At 34.6% G+C, this 25,310-nt stretch overlaps 1 protein-coding gene across 2 annotated transcripts in view; it reads right to left on the reverse strand.

Moving 5' to 3' along the window:
- Bard1 (BRCA1 associated RING domain 1) overlaps window positions 1-25,310 on the reverse strand; it is a 72,703-nt gene that overhangs the window by 26,183 nt on the left and 21,210 nt on the right. For both annotated transcript variants that reach the window (XM_021730732.3, XM_040267760.2), the window contains 3 exons: window positions 19,807-20,768; window positions 10,181-10,261; window positions 8,426-8,598 (listed from right to left, as the gene is read on the reverse strand). In XM_021730732.3, coding sequence (XP_021586407.2) covers window positions 8,426-8,598; window positions 10,181-10,261; window positions 19,807-20,768 — 1,216 coding nt within the window. The remainder of the gene's footprint in view (window positions 1-8,425; window positions 8,599-10,180; window positions 10,262-19,806; window positions 20,769-25,310) is intronic.

Raw genomic sequence — 25,310 nt, forward strand, 5'->3', positions numbered from 1 at the left:
ATTCTTAACAAAATGGATGTACTGGTGGAATAATTGTTTTAACATCCTTAATGATACACAATGTTAATGAAAATAAATGACTCAGAACTCACATTAGGCACATGGATCCAGTATCAAAAGCTACTGAATTCAATGAAGAAAGATGTGAAATTTCAATATGACACCAAATCATTACACAGAGTATTTTTAATTGAATATGTTTTAACTCATATTTGAATTTTTCCACAACTCTCGTTTTCTGTATTCATATTCACATTTTAAAACATGGTTTCCTATTCATTAATCACTACGGGTGAGATGCTTTCACATGCAAATATACATCATTTACTATAGCTATTACAGGCTCTATAGTCTGTATAAACAAATATAAAATTAGATAACACAGCATAGGCATTTAGATCCATTAGAAGGAAAACTATGCTGCATGACAAATAATTTAATAAAGCAGAAAATATGGCACTTTAAAAATTAATTTTAATACATATATATACTCTAATCTATAATAATCACAGCCATCACAGAACAAACCATTGTGGTCCAGAGAGCAATTTGATGTAGACTTCTCAGCATGCACTGATTCATAAGATACAGTGTTACACTGAAGAGACTTTACATCACAGTAGGAGCCCCTTATTTTATAGACAGGAAAATAGAGAAGAACAGTTTCCAATGACTAGACTAAGATAACATGCTCTTGTTCTTTCCAGTAAGATTCAATGCTGTCCATCCACTTCTCTCAATTGTAAGTAATTCTTACAACCTCAGGACTCTTATCTATTCCACTTCTTTACATATGGTCTGTAATCAGCTTGGAAAATATTCATGCATTCAATTTCAATAGCTATTTTTTTTTTTTAATGTACCAAGAACTCTTGCAAGCTCTAAAGAACCAATGAGATAAAAGGTTATTCTACCTTCACAAAGCTCAATGGGCAAAATACAGAAAAGCAAATAGAAGGGACTTTGCAGTCTGGTGAAGGTTCCAAGGTCTGAAAAGGGAATGAAGAGAAGGTAGAATAAGAATAGAAAAGTGTATGTGAAGGCCTTTAAACAAGGTAGCACAGTAAATCAGAAACAGAAGATAAGAAAAGAGAAAGTGAAGAAAGAGAGTAAGACAAGGACCACAGGGAATGAATGGGGTGATGGGTAAACAGGCGCTCTGGAGTGTAAGCTGCAGCCACATTATGTAAAAACAAAGGGGTGGTGTTTAAGAACTGAACTTCCACCTCAGAACAGTTTCCTAAGCAGCCATAAGCAGGAGAAAAGGCACTACCAGAGTACGCTGGTTAAGTGCAGGGGTTGCAGAACCCGACTGCCTAAACTTAAATTCCAGCTCTGCCAATCAAAAGCTATGTGACCTTAGACAAATTAAGCCTCTTGTGCCTCTGTTTCTTCACCTGTAAAATGGAAATAATAATATAGCCTATTTTCTAAAATTACAAGGATGAAATGAATTAATACATCAAAACCACTTAAAACAGTGCTTGGCAGACATATTGTCTGCGTAACTGCCTTAACATTGTCAAAGTGCATTTTTAGAAGACAGATTAAAAAGGAAAGTAAGGGAACATAGTAAGTTATATCTGAAGTATATCATTTCCCTCGATTTTACAATATACTTCATATAGGATTTATAATGATAATTTGCATGTTTAGTAAGGGAAAAGTAAAGAAGCATGTGTTCTGAATACTACAATGAGAATAAATTTTCATTTTCTGTTTGGTACAATCTAAAGAGTATAAGGAGGTAAATGAAAATCCTTTTCCTAACAGGATTCTTTCTGATCACCAAGACTGATAGAAAGGAAGGGTTAAGCTGAAGTGCTTAATGTTTCAACTTTGCCCTAAGGGCAAAGTTCACAATGCAGGTAAAACCCTTCAAAGTCCTTTTCCCTACAGGAATGACACAGTAGAAACTGCTTGCAACAGTGCACTGAGTGAAAAACACCACAAGTAAAAAGGGAAAAGTACAAATTTAAACTTTTACTCAAACACACAGATCATCCAATCTGCAAAAGCAAATACAAAAAAGACATTTTTACTAATGCTAAACCCATCACCCATGACAGAAAGCCAACATGGTCCATAAATGAAATCCTTTATGAACAAGTACAAAATTGCAAATATAAAGATTTAATTTTTCAAGTCATTTTGCCTATTGTGAACAGAAAAAAGTACAATCATTGAAAAAAGTTAACATGTTTTCTTAAAGCTGTAAAACATAAATTATCCTTGTTGTAGGTGATTTCATTTTTTAGAGAATTAACTAGCACAGGAAGACAATTAATAGGTCCAATGATCCATATAATATTTTCTAGCTAAGAATTCAATGTTCTGCCAAGGAAAAGTCTGTTAATAGCAGACCAAATACCGAATTCTAAATCCTACATAGCTGTTATTTAAAAAAAAAAAAAAAAAAAAAAAAAGCATTTGATATTTTCCACAAGGGTGAGAACTTTAGTCCTGGGTTTGCACTGGGATATACATAAAGAAGTGGGGCAGACGGGTGGCCAACAAGATTTTGAACAGTTAACAATACAAAAATTCCCAGATAATAAATATTATAAAAGATATAAAAATTTTTCTCAATATCTGAGATAAAAATAGAACTAATCTTCCCTCTTGGGCAATGAATTCTTAGCTCAGAAAGGTAAATTACTTGAGCAAAAAACAAGTAAATTCAGAGTTAAATGAATTAGCATTATTTAAAAAGTTTACATAACAAAAGCTGAAAATACATTAAAAGCTATTAAAGTGTGACTTCACAGTAAAATGGAAAAATGTTCAAATTAATTAAAAAAAAAAGATAAAATCTGAAATAAAGACATGACTTTCTACTGCATGGTCATTCCCTCCATAACGACTCAGGGCCCCAAAACCTTGCAATAAAAAAATTCAACATCCGAGCATAGCCTCTAAGGGAAAAAACTGGGTTGGGAAGACATCACTGAGAACCTATAAATTACATAAGGAAGATGGCAAATAAAGAGTGTCGACTATATTTTTAATTTGTGTTATATATGGTTAATTCTTGGATATCATGCCTTATAAGATTTCAAAATTTCCTCCCTATATTCAAGAAGTTTTTTAATTCAATTGGCTTTGCAGTGATAATATTCCATTCTTTCTTTTCTTTCTTTTTTTTTTTTTATTTAATATCTGGTCTTCCGTTAACAGTTACCTAAATATATTACTGAGCTGTTGACTCTCCCCACTTTCTGGGCTACAAAAAGGTTCTCAGTTATATTTACAATTTATAAAACACTACTGAAAAGACAGTTCTTAAGCACTGCCTCCACTATTAGGGTCATGTGATCTGAGCATCACTCATTATAATCTAATTCCAGAACCTTAAAATTTTCTAATCTGGCTCCCCTAGTCCTCTTCTAACAAGTTTTTCTCTCTCCTAAAGACATCTAAAATAACTCGAGGCTGATTTTGTCTTTTTTTTTTTTTCCTTCTCTCTCCCCCAGAACTATATTACAAAAATTTTATTCCTTTCTATAGTTTGGTTTACCTCTAACTGAAATAATTAAAACTAAAATTCATACAGCAGCAGAAAAGTTGTAAAGTATAATGAAAATACAGAAATGCACTACATAATGCCATTTTGGTCAACAAATGACCACATATATAACACTGGTCCTGTGAGATTATACTGCCTAATGATGTCACAGCCATCTTAGTTTATGTAGGACAGGATGCTCACACAACAATGAAATCACTTAACAAGGCCATTTCTCAGAATGTATCCCCATTGTTAGGTAAAAGAAGACCATGTACCAAATACTGAGTAAAATCTTCACATGGTGTGAGGATATGGTCCTTTTATCAAACATGCTCTCAGCAGAATTATTGCTTCCTTATATATTTGGTGTAACAAAAATCAAAAAATATTTTAGCTACAGGGCCCTGAAATATGTGAAAACAGAAACAATATTGTTTTAGCATTCAGTATACAAAAAGACTACCACAGCATCTGATTAAAAATACATAAAGAAAGACTTCAAGTTTTAAGGGTTTGTGATGTCAACATTATACATGTGGGAAATAAAACAGGGATGGTATTTCCTTACAGACCCTGTCTCATTGCTGTGTTCAGTGCTAACCACCAGTACAATAATCTTCTTGGGCATCCTTCTGAAAAATCATAGCCTCAGATAAAATTGCAAAACAGGCAGTTTGTTTTTATAGTCCCACAGGAACTATGTAAGCCTAAACTTAGTGGGATAAAAAAAAGTCCATCTTCTCTTTAATGCCTGATTCCTCTATTAGTTAATTGTTATTTCAGAGTAATACCACTAATAACAAAATTGGAGAGATCTCTAAAAATCATATAATATGTAAGTTATCAAAATAGATAATGTTGTACCACCTCAGGGTACAAGCTTATTTCTGCAAGATATTCTATTAATGATCCAGAAGAAAAAAGACTGGAAGCATTCTGATTATTTTTTAAAAACTAAGAGTATAATTTTGATATTAAAATCTGAAGGCAAAACATGAAAAATCTCAAATTATTCTAACTTATAATTATGCGAAACTCCTAGTAAACTGACATAAATATTTGTTTGAAGAAGCTGTGTGCCAAGTACATGCATACAGTCCCAGCTACTGAGAAGGCTGAGACAGGAGAAGAGTTGGGCCTAAGAGTTTGAAGCCAGGCTCAGCAACTAGGAATCTGAAGCTAGTCTAAGCAACATAACGAGGACTGGTCTCAAAAAAGGAAAAAGAGAAAAAAAAAAAATAGAATAGTTATGATGATAAGAATAACAACAATATACCACACCAAGTTTATCTTAAGAATTCAAGAATGGTTCAACATTAAATATATGAGATGTGGTCTCATGTGTTTGTGACATCACCACACAAAAAGTACAGGATCATTTCATATAATATGAAAGTCATTTAATATATACAGACTTATTAAAATAATGGTAAACAACTAGAAGGAAGCTTCCACAGGACAATAAAAAACATCAATATTTACAATAACAACGTCAAATTGATTGTAAACCTACAGTCAGAATTTACAAAAAGGACAAAGCAAACAAGCTATCACCATTATTTTACAATAATTCTTCTAGATGCTTGGACAATTGTAGTAAGAAATGAAAATTAATAAATCATAATGATATTCTTAATATAAGGTGTTGGCTGGATAGAAAAGAAAGGGACTAAAATCAATAGTTTTCCTATATATCAGGAGTAAGTTATATTTATTAATAAAGCATTAAATTAACTAGGTCATCAAAAGAACTAAATATCTAAAATAACCTCAAAAAATAGTTATGTGTATCTGTATACACACACACATACACACACATATACAAAAGATTAAAAACTTTGTAAGATATATGAAACAGAAGACTTAAAACATACTAGGGTCTTGAATGAAAAAGTAACCTTAATAATCCACTGCAATCTATATTCCTACTCAATTTCAACCAAAATCCTAGTACAATATTTTTTAAACTTGAGAACACTGACAAATTGGAGAGGGGGATAAAATGGCCTTAAAAGTTGTAATACTACAAGAATTGCCTTGGGCAGTCACAATCCCCAAAAGATAACATGCCACAATGCCAGAAGGGCAAGAGAGGAAGAATTCTCCCTGGGAACACATGATATTTATTCAAACAAGCACCAGGAACCAGATCCTTTACTATTAAAAAAAGAGTATTACTTACAGAAACTTGGTTTTCAACATACTTGTCACACTTACAGTAAAGCTGATAGCAAAAGGAGGCAATTTCTCTCTTATCTCATCTGACTTTTTATCAAAAGAGGAAAAAGTATACCACATCTCCATTTGTTCAAACACTTGATGATTCTCTCCACACAAAATTATATGTATAGACTATATTAGGCATTTGACTGAGCCTGGAAGGGCAAACATGATCCCTGATCCATAAAACATGCAATCTAAAAAGAAGATAATATAAAGTAAACACACCAGCACTTAAACTGTGTGACCAGGGAGAACCACTATAGACAAACATGAGGAATCAGGAAAAGCAACCAAAAGGAAGTGCTATCTGAGATGAAACTCAAAAGAATGAGAAATTGATTACCAAAATGAATACTCCAGAGGAAAAACTAAAAGCATATGTTAAGGCTTTTTTTGTTTGTTCATTTTTCCACAATAGCCTGGCACATTTTAAGGAAATAAAAATTCAGAAAGGCTAGTGAAAAAAAACTCTTATAGGAAAGGGGGACAAGAGGTTCAGTGGTAAGACAGACAAGGTTGAAGAGGTAAGTAGTGCCAGACCACACAGGGTCTTAAAAATCATACTTTGGAGTTTAAAGTTTATTTTAAAAACATTATGAGGAAGGAAGCGAAGAGTTTTAAGCAAATACTTAATCTGACAGAACTTGTATTTTCTGAAAATACTCAGGCAGCAGAATGGGTAATGAATTAAAGAAAACCAATCTGAAAAGGAGGAGGCCAGCAGGACACTGGTAAGACCAATTAGGTGAACAAGAACTACTATCAAACAAAAAGTAAAAAACCACAGGGACAGTATTTCAGAATGATAATCAATAGTCTACAAAATATATAACAATGTTTAGAAACAGAGACCATACTATTATGCCCAAGAACTACATTAACAACTGCATCTGACTTTTGACTGAGACCTTTTTATCCAGTATCAATCCTATCTTCTTTTGTTAAATAAACCCCTCTTCCCAACTGTATCACATGTAACTATTTAATTAAAAATTAAATACATTTTCAAGTACAGTTTCTCAGTAGTGATAGCTAATTTTCAAGTGTTCTATATCTACAGATGGCTACTGGCTACTGAATGCCCAGCATTGATATAAACATTTCCATCACCAGAGAAAGGACTACTGGACAGTGCTGGGCTATACATAAACCTAAGTCTGTCACTTCTTTAGGTAAGTATATTTAAAACAAGTGCTTGTCCTCTCTGAGAAGAAACCTGTGAAGGCAGGCTCATTCATTGTCTCATACCCACTCCTTGTATATTAATAAGTCCTCACACTACAATGAAGAATCATGGTGTACAAACCACAAAGACAGGCTCTGTGTTTTGGCTCATTAATCCTCACTATGCTTTGAAGAAATAGAAAAGCAGCAGGCATCACCCATGTTTTATAGGTGTGGACACCAAGGCATAGAAATTAACCTGCCTGAGGCTATAAAGTCAATAATGGAGTCACAAATAAAAGCTGGATTCCCTAACAACCTGACCAGTGCTCCATTCATTATAGTAGTCATGGCTGATTTAAGAACCCCAGGATGGAAACTATTCAGTTTCACCTGACCCAAGAAACCATTTGCTTTATCAAATGGCCTGCTACACCCTCAAGAGGGTCAAATCTGTTAGGTCCTTATGTAGACATAGATATCTCTATTAGATTCATGTATATATACACACACACACACACACACAGAGAGAAAAAAAAAATATATATATATATATATCCCTTGAGTATGCCCCAACCCCAAATATCTTATGACTTGTGAAAAGAAATAAAGGAGATTAGACACACTTATTGAAACTAACAGCACTAAGGTATGGTACATTCTTGCATTATTATTTTGTTTTTCAATTATGTTAAATTGTTACCTATAAAATATTACAACTTAGAAGCTCTATATTTTCCAATTCTTATTTTCCTCTGTAAACTGGGTAAGCCTGACTTTTGTGTGCTCTTTCAAAACCTATAGAAGCAACTGGGGCACCGAGAGGCAATTCTGACATTTTCATTTCAACTACCTAATTAACTGAAAAGAGTAAAATAATATATAGGGAGAAATGAGCCAAGTTACAGATTAAAGATATAAAATCTACATACGGCATTTGCTTGTGATACTCTTGACAATAGCAATTTTAAAATGCAGCCGCTAGCATTCACTAATGTGCCTCTGTGCCCTGACACTGCAAAACAATTTACTCAGAGCCTCATTTGAATAATGTGAAAAATCTAGGAAATAATTCTACTGCACTTGCCTAATATCTGAAATCTTATATATTTTAACTGTTGTTATACTAAATATGCAGAAAAAGGCATGAAGAAATGAAATATTTAAACTAATTCTAATGAATCTGAGAGCACAAAAAAATAATTAAGTCTATAAATTCTTATAAATAAGCATGAATCAATCTACAGAATATAAACACTAAGAGAATTTGCCCATAAAATAAAGTTTCCAAAATGGAAACTATTGGCAACTGTTTCTGAAAAAATATAGCAAATCTCCAGTATGTAAAGTCTCATCAAGATAAAGAGCACACATGCTGATTTGAAATATGGAACCTAATGGTCACATCTAACTCTACTTTTAGAAAAGAGAGGAAAACATCAACTTGGGTAGAACAGTCTTTGCTTTATCATGTACCTTGATTTGAGAATACAAGTCAATTTAAAAACAATTTTTAAGAGGACTACTTACACCGCATTCCGGGAGGCTCCACAGGACAGTAACAACCTGACTATATCCACGTGCCCATTCCTGGCTGCATCATGAAGTGGTGAGTCATTCTGGTAGCCAGTGGTGTTCACCAATGCCTTATGTTGGAGCAGCAATTCCACTACCTTCAGGTGCCCATGGTTGCAGGCTTCATGCTAATTCAGTTAAAAACAACAACAACAAAAAACAAAGTGGGGGCAGGGGGAAGGATGAGGAAAAGTGAAGGATAATATAATACCACCATACTTAGAGAAATAAATGGAAATCTCAGTCAGTAAACTTATCCTTACCTAAATACTCATACAGACTATAGGGTTGATGGAAGAGTAAAAGTCACTGTGAATAAATCATCTTTGTGGTGAGATATGTGGTAATCAAAAATCTGTGCAATTCACAGAAAAGAAGAGCCATGGGTAAAGCACTCTTCTTTGTTGTTGTTGTTGTTTTAAAGATAATGCAGCTTTAAACCAACTATAGCTCCTCAACTGTTCCACAATACTTTTAGAGCACTAAGGAAAAAAAGACTTGGTATTTAACAACCAGAGCATGTATAAAATCTGAAATTCTCTAAGGCTGAAGAAAATGCACTGTATCAGGTCAATACTAAATGGCAGATCAGCACACAGACACATGCACCCAGTAGAGTGAATGGCATAAGAGTTATTTAAAAGACAAGTTCTCTGCTAAAGTTAGAGTTGTCAGTGATAACAGAACTAACACAGTAGGCTTTCAAAACAGCTTACTAAATAACAGAACAGCTAACAATGGAATATTCAAAGATATATTACATGCAAATCTTTCTTTATGTCTAATGAGCTTCCAACAATTTCACTATATTGTATTCTCATAAATCTCTGGTATATTGTGCTTTCTTTAGCACATATCAATTCATAATAGGCAACACTACATTCAACATGTCTAAGTCTGTAACTAGGAAAAAGGAACTCAAACTAGGCATCAGATCCTTGAAATTACCCACTGACCTTTACTACCATTTGCCTTAGTGGCATTAAAAATAAATAAATAAATAACTTTTCTTTGAAAAGTTTAGCCAGCCTTTGGATTCTAAACAATAAAGTGACTGTGATCCAGACTAAACCCTCCCAGTTTAAGAATTTGCTAAGGAAAAGTCATTATATATACCTTTCAACCTTTTCTGCATCTAGCCTAATGACAGCCTCCTACTTTCTGTGCTTAACTTCTTGTTTAAAGGATAAAGAAAAACCCTCATTTGCTGACACTCTATGCTTTCATTCAAATATCATGCTTTTGTCTTAATGTAATTAATGCATATAGCAATTGTTTCCAAGTCTTTTTACCATTCTTTTTCCAAAATATTCTTCACATTGCTTTTATAGTAATAACAAGTAAAGACTTAAGACACTTAATTAGGTTCCAGTGACATGCTATGCTATAGAACGAATCCTGATGTTCATTAACTCTATACATTAGTTAAATTCAGCAATGTAGTATAACTGGATTCCTAAATTTAAAGGTAGTTAAAAGGCAGCCAATTTCTTGTCTGTCAAAACTGAAAAGTTAAGATGGAAAATAATTATTTTTTATACTTAATAAAAACATAAATTCTTCAGTTTAAAACGAGTATAGAGATGGCAGAGGCTTATATATGGACATCATAAAACTATAAACTTTAAGAACTATGAACATAAAGAGAAGAAGAATAAAAAAAAGTAGATACCCGGCACCAGAAACAAACAAAACAAACTAGAAAACTACCAATGGTGTCCATCCAGCATGGTCTTTAACATTCGGATCACTTCCGTTTTGCAGGAGGTATTCAACAGAAGCAACATCACCCTAGTAGAACAATGAAAAGAAAAACATATTAAAAAATATCAAAAACTGGGGGTGTAGTTCAGTGGTACAGTGACTGCCAAGCATTCAGGAGGCCCTGGGTTCAATTCCCCAGTACTGCTGAGAGGGAAAAAGGTATCAAGAACATAAGGAAGATACTTAGGGTTTTGGGCTTTTTGTTTTTTTAAAGATTCCATCTTCTTCAAGAAAAAGTTAAGCTTAAATCTTTTCTCTACTATCTATTGCTCAAGAACTAAGAAATATTAGGCTATGCATGTATGAATAGTACCAATATATTGCATTATACTGTCTATCCTTGAATATGGAGTACAAAATTTTTTATTAGCAACCCATATTCAAAATTCATCTCAAGATACTATATAAATAATCCTGGCCAAAGACCATCTGATCATGATGAAGTTTTTAAAGTTGTCATTTCATTTGTGCAAAAATCCTTTTTGCGCATACATGAAAATGATATCTGAGTATTATTTAAAACAAACACTATTTATGGCCAAGAAAGGTACTGAGTGAAGCCAATGTTAAACTGCCAAAATCTGTTACTTTATTGGCACTTACTTTATTTATCCTAACACATTAATTTAGTTTATGTTCACCTTATTTGCTTAGAGGTATTTCATGGCAGAAGCAGTAGCTATTTAAAATGGCAAAAAAGGGATCAGAAGAACGTATTCAAAACAACACATGAAATAAACATTCGATGTTTATTCCCAAGTTCAAGATTTAAAATCATCATCCATTATCAATTAACTGAATTACAGAAAATAAATTTTGACAAATCTATGATATTTCTTACAAAATCTTTCTTACTACACAAAAGGTTTTCAATCCTTATTTCAACACTCTGGAAGTATATGCAATTATTTTATAACATCAGCTCACGGATATAGTGGAGAAAAAAGGAAAAAAAGATATAAATAAGAAAAACATTTTTGTAATCAAAGCCTGTTTTTGAAAAAGATGAATAAATCAAGAATAGGTGAATTAAATTAAGGCACAAGATAAGGAAAACAAATTAAAGGCAGACAATACTAATTCTATCTTTAAGTTATTAAGGTACTTTTCATTGTTAAATGATATTAAAATTAAATCCCTTTCCAATTTTGAACTTTCTGTGTCTTATGTATCCTGATCTAACTAAATCCGAATATAAGTGAATGGAACTAAGAAGCCATCTTTTGAAAAAAATAAATGACATAGCTTGGAAACTATGTTGCCAACCTCCAATGAAAGTGAACCCTGGTAAATAAATTAAGACTGAAAGAATTAATCTCAGGAAATATCTCATCTCACTCTTATTTATTTATTTATTTATTTATTGGGGGGGGGGGCTGAAAATTGAACCCAAGCCCTCACACATGCTGGGCACACATTCCACCACTCAGCTATAAACTAGGCCAAATTTCTACTGTTCCTTTTCCCCAAACTAATACCTTAATATAATATGCAAAGATATCTGACATCTTTCTTTCTCTCTTTTCTTCCTCCCTCCCTCCCTCCCTCCCTCTTTCTTTCTTTCAGTATTGGTCAATTCTTAAAGCCTTCTTAAAAAATCTGTAGTTGGGGGGCTCAGTGTAGAGTACTTGGCTAGCATGTACAAGATCCTGGGTTCAATCCCTAGTACTACCAGAAACATCTAACTACAAAATAAAAGTTATCGCCTCTTTTTAAAACAATGTCAGGCTTTAGGAAGAAAAATGGCATTTATGCAGTGAGATGAAGATAAAATTCTCTTGAAATTACACCATTTCAGGTCACAGCAAATACAACTAAATCTGTTCTTTTAGGATTAACAGGAGAGGTATAGTTTAACTAAATTCACACACACCAAAAAAAAAAAAAAGAAAGAAATCACTGAATTTTTTTGAAGAAGGCTAAGTAAATAAGTTACATATGACAGAAAAAACATATACAATGTTGTTAATTATTTTGTGAAACACTTCTTTAATGGAGATGAAATCTCCTACCCCCAATACTTTTTAAATTTATGTGTGTGTATGTGTGTGTGTGTGTGTGTATGTGTGTATTTTTTTTTTCCTATTGTGCATCAGGGATTGAACCCAGAGGTGCTCAACCACTGAGACACATCCCCATCCTCCATAATTTTCTATTTTGACACAGGGTCTCACTAAGCTGCGTAAGGCCTGGAACCTGCTATCTTCCTGTCTTAGCCTAGTGAGTCGCTGGGATAACAGACAACCATGCCCAGCTTAATTTATATTTTTTAAACTGAGACATAAAACATAAAAATTATACTCATTTATGGGGAATGATGCTTTGGTATATGTATACATTATATAATGTTTAAATTTAAATAGACATATCTATCTCCTATCATTTCTTTATGGTGAAAAGATTAAAAAAATTGTGTCCTATCTTTTTGAAATATATAATACATATTATCATCTTCTATACTCATCCCATTATGCAACAGCACACCAGAACTTCTTACTCTTATCTAACTATATTTAGCCAATACTCTTGAAATGAAAATTTTCCTCTATTTGGTGGATGTGTACAAGTCACTAATCCCCTAAATATAATTAACATTTGATTTTTAAGAATTTTTTGCTTTTTAAAAAATTATTCCTATTTTCATATTTTGGCTACTTCTCAAGTACAGAACTGCTGAGGGCCATTACCAAGTAGGATTGACGCATCGAAATTTCCTTGCCAAGCGTACCCCATGCTGCTTAGAGGACATTCGATGGGACATTGCAGGCATGCTTTAATAAGGTGACCTTGCTCAAGGACCAAGGCGGATCCAGGTTTAGAGCTGATCAGGTTTGAGGAAGTAACCGGCTCCTTGAGTTTAAGGCGTTGCCAGTTTAAGATAATGGGTTTTAGGGAAGTTGGAAGTTGAAGATTATTGCTGGGATTAGGGTGTTCCTGCTGCTTGTTCCCGTTGAGTTCTCGTGAGATAAAAATGGGATTTGGAGAGAGCCTTGTGGAGTAGGTGAATTGTGCGGGAGACGGCAGAACGCATTTGCCCCTGGACCTGTGTGGAGGCGGTGTGAGAGCTGGAATAAAGAATTGCTGTTTGAACCTACAAAGCTGTGAGTGCCTTGTGATTCTGGTGCCAAGCCGAGACCTTGGCACAGAACCTTTAGAAGGTAGCTTAACGTTTTAAAATAAATTCACACGCATCATGTTTTTATTGTCTTAAATTAAAACAAAATAACGTTAAAGGTTTAACCGACCTAAAAGTAAGCATTATATACGTTCCAAACTGATTATCCTAGTTACAAAAACCCCTCACACTTTCCCAAAATCCCTTAGCTTGCAAATTCTGTTCTTCCAGTATAACATGTATTTAGCAACTTTTGTTCTACACCCAAGTCAGTTCCAAATGAATTCAGGAATATCTACCAAGAAATAAATTTGAATTATTTTAAGCAATCCCCTGAACACCGAAGAGATAAACATCCAGAACCATACACATTCCTTACCTTCAACATAAAAGTATCCACAAAAATACACATGCACACACAAACCCTCCTCAAAAGTTCCCTTGCTTTGATTCTACATGGTAATAACAAAAAGTATAATCTAAAGAAGTCCAGAAAATATAAACACAAGTGCAGAATGGAAGTCATACGGAACATTAAAATAGAATAGAAACAGAGTGACAGTCTGGAGAATACAGAAATTTCTTTTAAGTCACTATTTTCTTTCATGTCACCTCTTCATACTATTAAAGGTGTCTTCTATTAATATTTCACCCCTTGAAATGTATAACTGATTAGCAAACTCCTTACTTCTTATACCCAATCTGCTTTCTCCTCTCTAGTACTTAAAAGTTTGTCACATTTTCATCTTTCTACTTTATGTAAATTTATAGTCACACACATAAATAAAATTATGATAATTAGATAGGGTCCAATGTAACTGGATAGGCTTGAACTGATATGAAGTTTCCAGGAAATAAATTAACTTCTGCTTCACATTTCTTTAAATTACTTTCTTCTCTAGAAGAATATTTTGAGTAAGAAGCACTCACTCTTATTCCTCATAACTTAGAAGAATAATTGAGGTTTCCATAAACCACAGCTAAAAAGGGGGCGGGAGGGAAATCATCCAAGCAAAGAATTTACAAAGGCTTATAAGAAATTTAAAACAGATTTGGTATTTTCAAGTAATACTTTAAAGGCTGAGAATGTATCCACTGAATTTTTATATGCTAACTTTTCAATGAAAGGAAAAATTCTTCACATATTCTCACATATTACAGATTTGTGCATATTTTAGCAATATAAATTAGCTTTCCAAAAATACAAACAAAATTATTTTCCATGTTACAAAGGTAACTCTTCTGAAATATCACTAATAAAGATCTTCATAAAATCAGTAGAGAACATTACAATAAAAATTACTTACCCAGCATAGTTAAACATTTCCACAAAAAGAAACTGGACAAGTAGCTAAAACTTCTCCTTTTAGCAATGAGATGTTATTTTAAAAATAAAAAAGCCATCTAGGATAGCACTATAAAATGTTAAACACTTCTCTAACTTCTTAGAATTTACTTAATAATTTCATAAATGATTCTGACTACCTACTCAATATTACAATAAATCACTACTATTATAAAAGCAGACTTGCACGTGAATGGTGGGAGACTCACTGGAAGATGTGAATGCTGACTCCAAGGTGTTCCACAAATTAAAATCGTGAACATATCATAAATGCCAGTTTACTTTCATGTCCTTTACTTTCTCAAGAAGCTAGAATGCAGGACACATAAAAATGATGTGAGTATAGTGAGTTTCAAAGTCAAACCCGGAAGGAGACACCTCCCTAGGGATTTGCTCAGCTCTACTCAGCAGATCTCCACCAGCTTTGTTACAGTTTAAGCAGACCATGCCTCTAAGTTGACTTCAAAATATAATCTATTATGTCTGAATCACAAATACATCATGGCATGCCAGCTTTGAGCCATTCTATCTCATTTGTTCAGTGCTGTGGCATGATTTACAAGTAACTATGGCCATGTTAAGAATCTGTGCCAGAGAACCTGGGATGACAGCGATGTTAACTCCAGTACTTACAAATTCCCATGCACTACTATGTCATCACATAATAGAAAATGGAAAATTTTCTTTATATTCTTAGTATTTTATGTTTTACTAAATCAAAAGAATGAACAATATGAGTGTTAATCAGTCTCTCATAATATTATGTTTTCAACAGCATTTTAGGTCTAAGTGACAGATATTCAAATAAGAACATGGGTTATAATGATATAAGAAGAGGGTTATAGAATTATGGGGGTGTGCAGAGAAGCCAAGTTTTGACTCTCTGATTACTCTAGTTGTCATGCAAATATAATAGGAAAGCAGTGCAAGAAATTAGGGAGCTAACTCTGTGGTGTTGTTCCCCAAAATGACTTCATGCTAAACCTCAATACCTGTGAATATATTAACTTACATAGAAAAGGAACACTGCAATGTGACCAAGGATGTGGACCTTGAGAGGGGAGATTCATCTGTGCTAGTGGCCCCAATCTAATCAGTCTTTAAAAGCACAGAACCTTTCCTGGCTACTACAGAAAGAGCATGTAAGGACTCAGCCTGTTATTGCTGGATCTGAAGACAGAGGAAGAATACCACCAACTGAGGAATTTGACAGAATCTAGAACCTGGGAACAGCCTTCAGATGAAAGACAGAAACCAAGAACTCTGCAGTTCCTGCCAACTACCCAAATAAGCAAGGGACAGATCATTCACTAAAGCCTCTGGTAACACAACTGACAGACTCATTTTAATCTGATGAGACTGATACCAAATTTCTGACTCAAAGAACTGTAAGAAAATTAATTTGCACTGTTTTAAGTCACTAAAGCTTATTATACAGAAAGCTAACACAAGTGACAAAAGACAAAGGGTAATGCCAAACATGATGCCTAGAGATAAGTTTGGTACAAGATATTAAAGAATGTTAATGTTAATAAGATTCCCAAGTTCAGAGATCATTCTGCAAAGTCCTAATTGCAGCAGAGGAACCTAAACAACCCAACATAATAGTACACCTACTGCTATATTCTGTGCCCTCTCGATACACATACCAAGTATGCACAGGCAACCACACCTCCTGAACCCAAGAGAACTACACATAACTATGAAAACTGCAAGTCTACCAATATGCTTTAGGGAAAAACAACCACCAAGAAAAACCTTATCTTTTGACAACACAAAACCTGCTACTTTCCTTCATTTCCTTTGGCTGCCTTAAGAGTCACCAAATCTAAATTCATTATGCAGTAGCAACTCTTTCCTTTTTCCCTGCTCCCTGTTCCATTTTATGGTAGCTTTAACTTTAAAGCCCCTTCAAATCCTTTTCTAAAGTAGGTGGGTAAAAAATATAACTGAGATAGCAGAATTACAATATTTGGTTTTCTAGTACACCCAGATTGGTCACTCTCGGCTACAAATGAGAAAATCAGGATAAGAATAAGATGAAAATATTTTTCTACAAGAATAAATATAATGACAAATCCACTGTTTTTCCCAAGCATATGTCTCACTGAAGATCAAACTTAGGTGGGGGATATGCATTCTGTTTACAGTAATGAAAAAAAAATAACAAAAAAAACTATTGTTAATTCATGATTTTAAAACAATAGAAATGAACAAACTTCATGTACTGTATCAGCGCCTTCCAACTTATAAGAAAAACAGCATTTAATAATTTAAGTTCAAAAGAACAAAATGGGTAAATCTAATTCTAGTAAGATTCTAAGTAAGCTGACAAAACTCACACGAATCAATCATGAACATATCAACAAAGAAAGTTCACGAAGACAGGATCATGCCACTATATTTTCCCTATCTTAATAATTTTCTATTGCAGCTTTTTTCCACGCCTGGACCAAAAGAACACAAACTGTGGCTTGTGGGCCAATCTGACTTTGAGTATAATGTTTAATTGGTTTATATATTATTGTCCATGGCTGCTTTTGCTCTAGAATGAAAGAGTTGATCAGTCATGACATAGACCACATGGCATGCAAAGCTGTAAATATTTACTCTACCTCCTTAAGAAAGGGTTTATTAAAATGGGTGCAGTGGAACACACCAGTAATCCCAGCTATTCAGAAACTTTTCAAATTTAAGGCCAACCTGGGCAACTCTGTCTCAAAATAAAAAATGGCTGACAATGTAGCTCAGTTGTGGAACAATCCTGGGCTCAGTCCCCAGTATCACACACATACGCGCACACACACACACACACACAAAAAAAAAAAAAAAAAGGAAGAAAAATGAGGGGAGTTGAGGTACCAAAACCTAGCGTAGCCTAGACCCTAGGCTCAGAATACCCTTATTAATAAGAAAAATTATTCTTAGAATCAGAAGAAAAATTCTCTACTAACATAAGTGGATGTTTGCCTGGTGGTTTGAAAATTTCCAAAATGCAAAACACAAACTAAAGTAGGTTACATTCCTATCTACTGGTAAGAAAAATGAACAAAAAAAAATACTATTACAGTAACTACTTATGTCTATGAAGCACTAACAACACTGTAACATTAAGATTATAATTGATCATGTGCATAGATATAATATGCATACATATGAAAACAATAACCCCCCCAAAACCCTGATTTTATAAAACCTAAACATAGTAAATGTCAAAAATCTTGAGTTGTCTAAAGAATATGAGATCCCTAACATGGTGATTTGCAGGTCCCCTTCACCCAGCCCCTGAAGGGCAACAGTAACAAAGTAGTCTACATTAATATAAAAGTAAAGTATGGCAATATGTAAATCAATGGAAGTGTAACTGATGTGATTCTGCAATCTGTATACGGGGTAAAAATGGGAGTTCATAACCCACTTGAATCAAAGTGTGAAATATGATATATCAAGAACTATGTAATGTTTTGAACAACCAACAATAAAAAAAAAAGAGAGATGAAAAATAAGGGAAAAAAAAAGTAAAGGGGAAGAAAAACAATTAAGAAATGCTCATTTTGTGCTTTTCCCTTTCTCCACACAAAAATACAGGAACTGCTGGGCATACTCAATGTCCACAGCTTGTTTTTCCCAGATGATTTATGCTGCCCACCAGCTTCATGTTTAGGAACCTCCAAAGGAATCCTTCTACACCACCCAGTTCTCTATCCAGCTAAAGATTTCATGAATTTTCCACGTGAAGTTACTGAAAGAACATAAGAGTTCCTCTAATTTAGGACTAAGCTCCACACATTATTTTTCCTATCACTTACTTGCAAGAAATCAGAGCAGTCTATAAGACTACTGAGTTTACTATCCCCTTTTATGGGCAGTACTGTATCAACACAAGTGCACCTCATTCTCAGAAAGCTGTCCAGGTTCCAAAGAATAGCACTGCCATCCCAGGTACTGAGGCAATAATTAGAAAATTAATTTGATGAATGGCTAGTAAAAGAAATGGCTGACTGTGAGGCACAGGTAGCTCCTTTGTGGCAAACTTCCGAAGTTTGTTTTTGTTCTGTTTTCTGATACTAGGACTTTAACCCCAAGGTGCTTTACCACTGAGCCACATCCCCAGTACATATTATTTTTTGAGAAAAAGTCTTGTTAAATTGCCCAGGCTGGCCTGGATCCTCCCGCCTCAGCCTCTCAAGTCACTGGGATTAAGTATATATCACCATGCCCACCTATAGAGCCATTTGTGATAGTCAAATGCCCAGGGTCACTTGAAAATATATACATCTTTCAATGTTCTGGATTTTGGCAGGGCCCACAAGGAGCATCACAGACAGAAGCTTGTCCCCTCTCACACAGCCTCCAGATCTTTTGCTAGGTAAAAACATCTTGCCAGCAATAACTTAGCTATTGTCTATATTCATTAAGCTTGGGAGGAATGGTTAAACAAAATGATGAAAACAGAACCAGACAACAGCAAAAGTACTTGGCAAAGCAGAAGCTGCAATATTTGAATACTAGTTTTCTCCTATAATATAAGATCATACTTCCCAGACCCAAGGATCACTGCTCTAATTGAGGTGAAGAGACAGTCCCTGTCAACTTCGCTTCCCCAGTTCTGAAGAAGTATGGTATCTGCAGTAATATCCTAGTAAACCTAGGATATTTTTCACAAACCCCAAAGAAATTGCCTTAAGGGTGGTCTTTGCTATAGTTTGGGTCTTCAATGTGCCCCAAAGGTCCATGTGTTAGAGGCTTGGTCCCCAGTGTGATAGTATTGGAAGGTGATGAAAACTTTTGAGTAATGGGGCCTAGTGAGCAATCAATCTTTAGGTGACTGGGGGTATGCCCATAGAGGGGACAGTGAGACCACAGCACCTTCCTCTTCCTCTTTCACTTCCCAGCCATGAGGTGAAAAGCTCTGCTCCACCACACATTCCCACCATGCTATAACACCACAGGCCCAAAGCACTGGGGCTGGTCCTGAACTGAAACCTCCAAAACTGAAAGCCAAAACAAATCTCTCTTTGTAAGATGATTACAGCAGGTATTTGTTATACAAACAGAAAACTGCCTTACACAATTTCACTCCAAGATTGCACTTCAGAGTAACCATCCTACCTTGATAGAAGCAATATGAAGCAAAGTTTCTCCTCTATGGTTTCTTTTCCCAACCATAAAGCTACCAGGCAACAGCTTCCTCGCAGAGGGGCTCAACATCATTCGTCTGTAACTTGAACTATTCAGTGTAGATGGTGGTGTACATGGTGAAAGGCTAATGGACTCATCTGATGTATTACTGTTTTTCCTCTTCGTCATGTCATCCCCTTTAAGTTTGCTGGGAGGTGGGGAGGAACAGTCAAGCAATGGCATGTTTTCTGAGAGAACTGTTTGCTTAACGAAATCTCCACTGGTGCTTGGAATGCTGCTTTTACATCTCTTAGACGTGGAGCCAGACAACCTGCGACAACACCCACGTTTGCCAGGGAGACCGGAGACCAAATCTGCCTTAGTTGTAAGATCACTGTCAGTGACCTCTTTCTCCTCAGGAGTCATCTCATTCTTCCCCTCAAGGTCTGGAGACTCTATATGCTCAGCCAATGGTAAAAAGACCTCAGTTAAGCTTCCAAAGCTTTCAGATTCTGTTCCAGAGCCACTTGCTAATAAGTCTATTTCACCATTTATCTGTGGACTAGTGATAACTGATGGTGAGCTACAGAAGGATACCACCCTTTCCTTAAATTCCTCTTTGGAGTCAAGTTCACCAGCTTCTTTTTCCACTTCTAAATTCCATTCTTGGTTGATTTCAGCTAAAGTTTTCTTTTTTTGCTTCTTTGCAGATGTTGTAGAAGCCTTTTTAGCCCTCTTAGGAACAACTACAGGAGGACTTGAAGAAACAAATTCATACATTGATGCTTGCTGAGTTCTATCATCTTTTACTTTTTGAGGCTGGGTCTGCACTGAAACTTTACTCACAACATATCTGACCCTCTTGCTTCGAGGACTAAACCACATCTTTATTGAATTCTTCTTGTTTTCCGAATCATTGAATATATTTGTTCTAGATGTATCATCTTTCAAATCTGATAGAAAAAAGAAAAAGATCTGTTATAGGGACTAACTTTTCCCATCTTGAGCTAACAAAGAATTTTGTTTATAGTTCTTCTAAGGTACATAAATTTGTATTTGTGTACCTCTTTTCTCATTCCTACACTATGGACTCTTTGCAAGAAGGCAGACGCTCATTCAACAAGCATTTGCTAAATCCTTCTTTATGGTAGACACCATAGTAGAAACTAGAGGAAAAGCGAGAACTCAACATGGAACTGAAGGGAGACAGAAAAATAAGTGAAATACATAGTATGACAGAGGGCGATAAAAGATATGGAGGGAAATACACTCATAAAATAGAGAAAGAAACAACTGAGTATGGAATTGAACACCTGTAATCCCAGAGATGTGGAAGACAGGGGCAAGAGGATCACAGGTTCAAGGCCAGCCTCAGCAACTTACCAAGACCCTGTCTCAAATTAATACTTAAAGAAAGGAAGAAAGGGAGGGAAAGAGGGAGGTGGGGGAGGAAAAGAAAAGAAAAGAAAACGAAAGCAAAGAAGAAAAGGACAGATGTAGGATTTAATAAGCAGAAAATAATTAGTGTTTAATGTTTCAAAAATTGCAAATCAATATAATTTATTATATCAACAAACTAAAGGAAGATCATGTGACGTTCTCCATAGATACAGAAAGAAAAATTTGATAAAATTCAACATAATTCTTTCATTTTCTTTTGAAGACTTGGTACCAAAAAAAAGCTAAAACTAGACTAACACATGAACTAGTTGTTCCACCTTTGGGTATATAACCATGGGATATCCAATCAGTACAACAAAGAAATGACTATTCACAATAGTTAAGACATAAATTCACCCAAGAAGTATCTACAACAGACAAATGGATAAAGAAAGTACAGTATACATACACAATGGAATATCACTCAGTTGTTTTTTTTTTTAAAAAGAGAGAGATAATTATTTGTAGAAATATGAATGGAACTAGAGAATATTATGTTAAGTGAAATAAGCCAGGTATTAAAAAAAATATGTTCTCTTTCACATGAATAAGTTTAAAAAAGTTGATTTTATTGAAGTAGAGAGTAAAAGAGTGTAACTACGAATTAGTAAGGGTAGAGGTGTAGAGATAGAAGATTGGATAAGGGTATCAAAATACTATTAGGAGGAATATGATCTAATATTCTACAGCACAGTAGGGTGACTACAGTTGACATAAATTTGTGATATATTTCATGAAGAGCTAGATGGGACTGAAAAATTCCTAAAACAAAGAAATGATACAAGTTAAAGAAAATATAAATACAAATTATCCTGATTGGAAAATTATTCATTGTATACATATATTGAGTTATCACACAGTTCCACCAAAACATGTACAATTTTAACAAGTAAAATAATTTTGAATGAAAAAAAAAGGAGTAAACCTTAATGTAAACTATAGACTAGTTGAGAATAATGAGTCAACATAGGTTCATCAATTACAGCAACTACACTACTCTAGTGGATGTTGATAATAAGGGAGACTCTGCATGAATGGGGGCAAAGGGGATATAAGAATTCTGCACCTTCTTCTTAGTTTTGCCGTAAACTAACTCTGCTCTACAAAAATAAAGTGTTTAAAAAAATTTTAATAAAAAAGACTCAGCAAATTAGTAATAGAACTTCTTCAACTGCTTCTACAGCATAAAATATATCCTTTCTTTGCATTGGGTTGGAATGAGATCCACAATGCCTTGTAGATTGAAAAAAAACCATTCATTCATTCATTAAATATTTTGAGCATCTACTATATGCCAGACATTATTCTAGGCACTAGGGATATGGTAAAGAAGAGAGGAAATTTTTCCTTCATACATTTTATGGTTCTAATAGAGAATGAAAAGACATAGAAATCTATGTAAAATGACAGGGTTAAAATCTGTAAGTTTAGAGTATTAGGAATAAGTCTCAAAAAATGTGATAAATTCACTGAATAAATTTGTGCCTAAAAGAGTATAGTAAAAGTTTTTCCTATCCAACAAATTGTACAAACCACCCACTTTTCTGATTCTGACAGCCAGCTTCCTTTTTGTCTTACTTTGTTTTTGCCTTTGATACCATTCATTTTCTTAAAAAAAAAAAAAAAAAAATCTCTTGGGGCTGGGGGATAGCTCAGTGGTGGAATGTTTGCCTAGCATGCACAAGATGCTGTGTTCAATGACCAGTATCACATAAATAAACAAACAAACAAACAAACAAACAAAACCCAGCGAATTTCTTTTTTCCTTGAAGTCACTCTTCCTGCCCCTCCTATCCATATTCACATACATAAAATCAACCCAGGTCAGGCAGCACAGTGTTGAATACAAGGATAATGCCCAGTATATATTGATGAATAAATTATTTGATTCCCTCTTCAAAATTGAAAAGTATTTATATAAGAGACATTAGAATTAATTTAAAGGCTACAGTTGCAACTCAGTGGTAAAGCATATATTTTTAGCATGCATTTGGGATATGTTTTATGTGTCCTATTAAGAATTTTAAAAGGAAACTACTTGACATGTTTTCCTCCTCAGATGTCATTTGTCATTCAAGCCAAGAATTTTGTAAACAAACAAACAAAAAAGAAACTCCTACATTACAGAACCAAAAAGAAAAAAAAATTAATAGAACGGAGTTCTAAACATTAGATTCTTTAAGAAAAATGCCAACTGCCACACTTGGTGCACCTCATTCTTAAGGACTAATAGCAGCTACTCTGTGTGAAATGTGCTAAGTAAAATTTTCAAATGGGGTTATTCTTAAGAACTTTCGTTACTTTAAAGACACAAAATAATTTTAATTTTTAATTTTTTTTTGAGAATAACTCTTTTCAATGTTCTCATTATTATGGTTTTAGATATAAGAGGTATCCACCCAAAGCTCAATGCAAATGCACAACCAGGCAAGGTGGCTCATGCCTGTAATAGAAGGGATTGCAAGTTCAAGTCCAGACTCAACAATTTAGCAAGGTCCTAAGCAATTTAGGGAGACTTTGTCTCAAAAACAAAACAAAACAAAACACCTCAGCAGTTAAGTGCCCCTGGGTTCAATCCCAGTACCAAAAAATAAAAAATTTAAAATTAAAAGAGAGAGAGGGGGAGAGAGGAGAGAGGGGGGGAGAGAGAGAGAGAGAGAGAGAGAGAGAGAGAGAGAGAGAGAGAGAGAGAGACTGTGTGTGTGTGTGTGTGTGAGTTCAGAGGTAAAATGATTGGTTAGGAGAGCCTTAAGCTAATTAGCGCATTAACCTACTGATAGGACTAACTGCGTGATGACTGTAGGTAAGTTGTATGTGGCTGAAAGTGTGGCCATGGGGTTTATAGTTTGTCTCTGGTAAGCAGAATTCTCTCTGATTCCTGATTGTCATGTCCTGAGCTGCTCTCCTCCTCCAACCTTTCCCTTTCATGGTGTTCTGCCTCACCTCAAGCCCAGAGCAGTGCAACTGCTGTAGGAACTGAGACTTCTGAAACTGTGAGTACCAAATAAATGTTTCCTCTAAAATTGTTGTTGTTAGGTCTTTTGGTCACAGTTGCAAAAAACAAACAAAACAGAACACAACTATAAGCATTCATGTCTAGAAATACTACAAAGTATATTATCATTATCATATATTTTTATTTCCTTCCAGTCACTCTTTATTCAGAGAACCCCATGGTTTTATTGTTTATCAATTTAAAATTATTAATACACCAGCTAGAGACAGTGATACATGCCTGTAATCCCAGCAAAGTGGGAGACTGAGAAAACAGGAACATTATTTCAAGATCAACCTCAGCAACTTAGCAAGGCCCTAAGCAACTTAGTAAAAAAACCGGTATCAAAATTAAAAAAAAAAAAAAAAGGTTGTAGATGTGGCTCAGTGGTAAAGTGCCTCTGGGTTCAATCCGCAATACCATGAAAAAAAAAATTATTACCATATCAGAAGATTGTTTCAATTTATATAAAATTCAAAGTCACTTCTTTTGTCTTATGTCTTTTACCTCATAATCCATGAGTACAAAAGTTCCATCTTTATAGACAGACTTACCAAGTAAACGGTAAGAAGAAATAAAAAATATTTGATTTTGAGAAATAGATAATTACTCTTTAACTCAGTAGAAATTTCAAATCTGATCCCTACCTAACCGGAAAGGGGAAAAAAAAATAACAAGTATACTCCCAACAGTGACTACTTCCTTCTGGTGAAAATGAAGCATTTCACTGAAGACAGAAAACCAATAACTCACCTAGATGCAGAAGTATGTATCTGAATAAGGAAAGACCTTCCTAACCTTTCTATCAGGTTACTGATTGATTGATTGCAGTACTAGGAATTGACCCCAGTGGTACTTTACCACTGAGCTGCATGCCCAGATAGATAGATAGATAGATAGATAGATAGATAGATAGATAGATAGATAGATAGATTTTTTTTTTTTTTTGAGACAGGGTTTTAAGTTGCACAGGGCTGGCCTTGAACTTGCAATCCTCCTGAGTGGCTATGATTACAGTATGTACCACAGTGCCAGATCAAATATTTTTTTAATATCATAG

The sequence above is a fragment of the Ictidomys tridecemlineatus genome, chromosome 7, assembly GCF_052094955.1.
Source record: "Ictidomys tridecemlineatus isolate mIctTri1 chromosome 7, mIctTri1.hap1, whole genome shotgun sequence".
Classification (NCBI taxonomy): Eukaryota; Metazoa; Chordata; class Mammalia; order Rodentia; family Sciuridae; genus Ictidomys; species Ictidomys tridecemlineatus.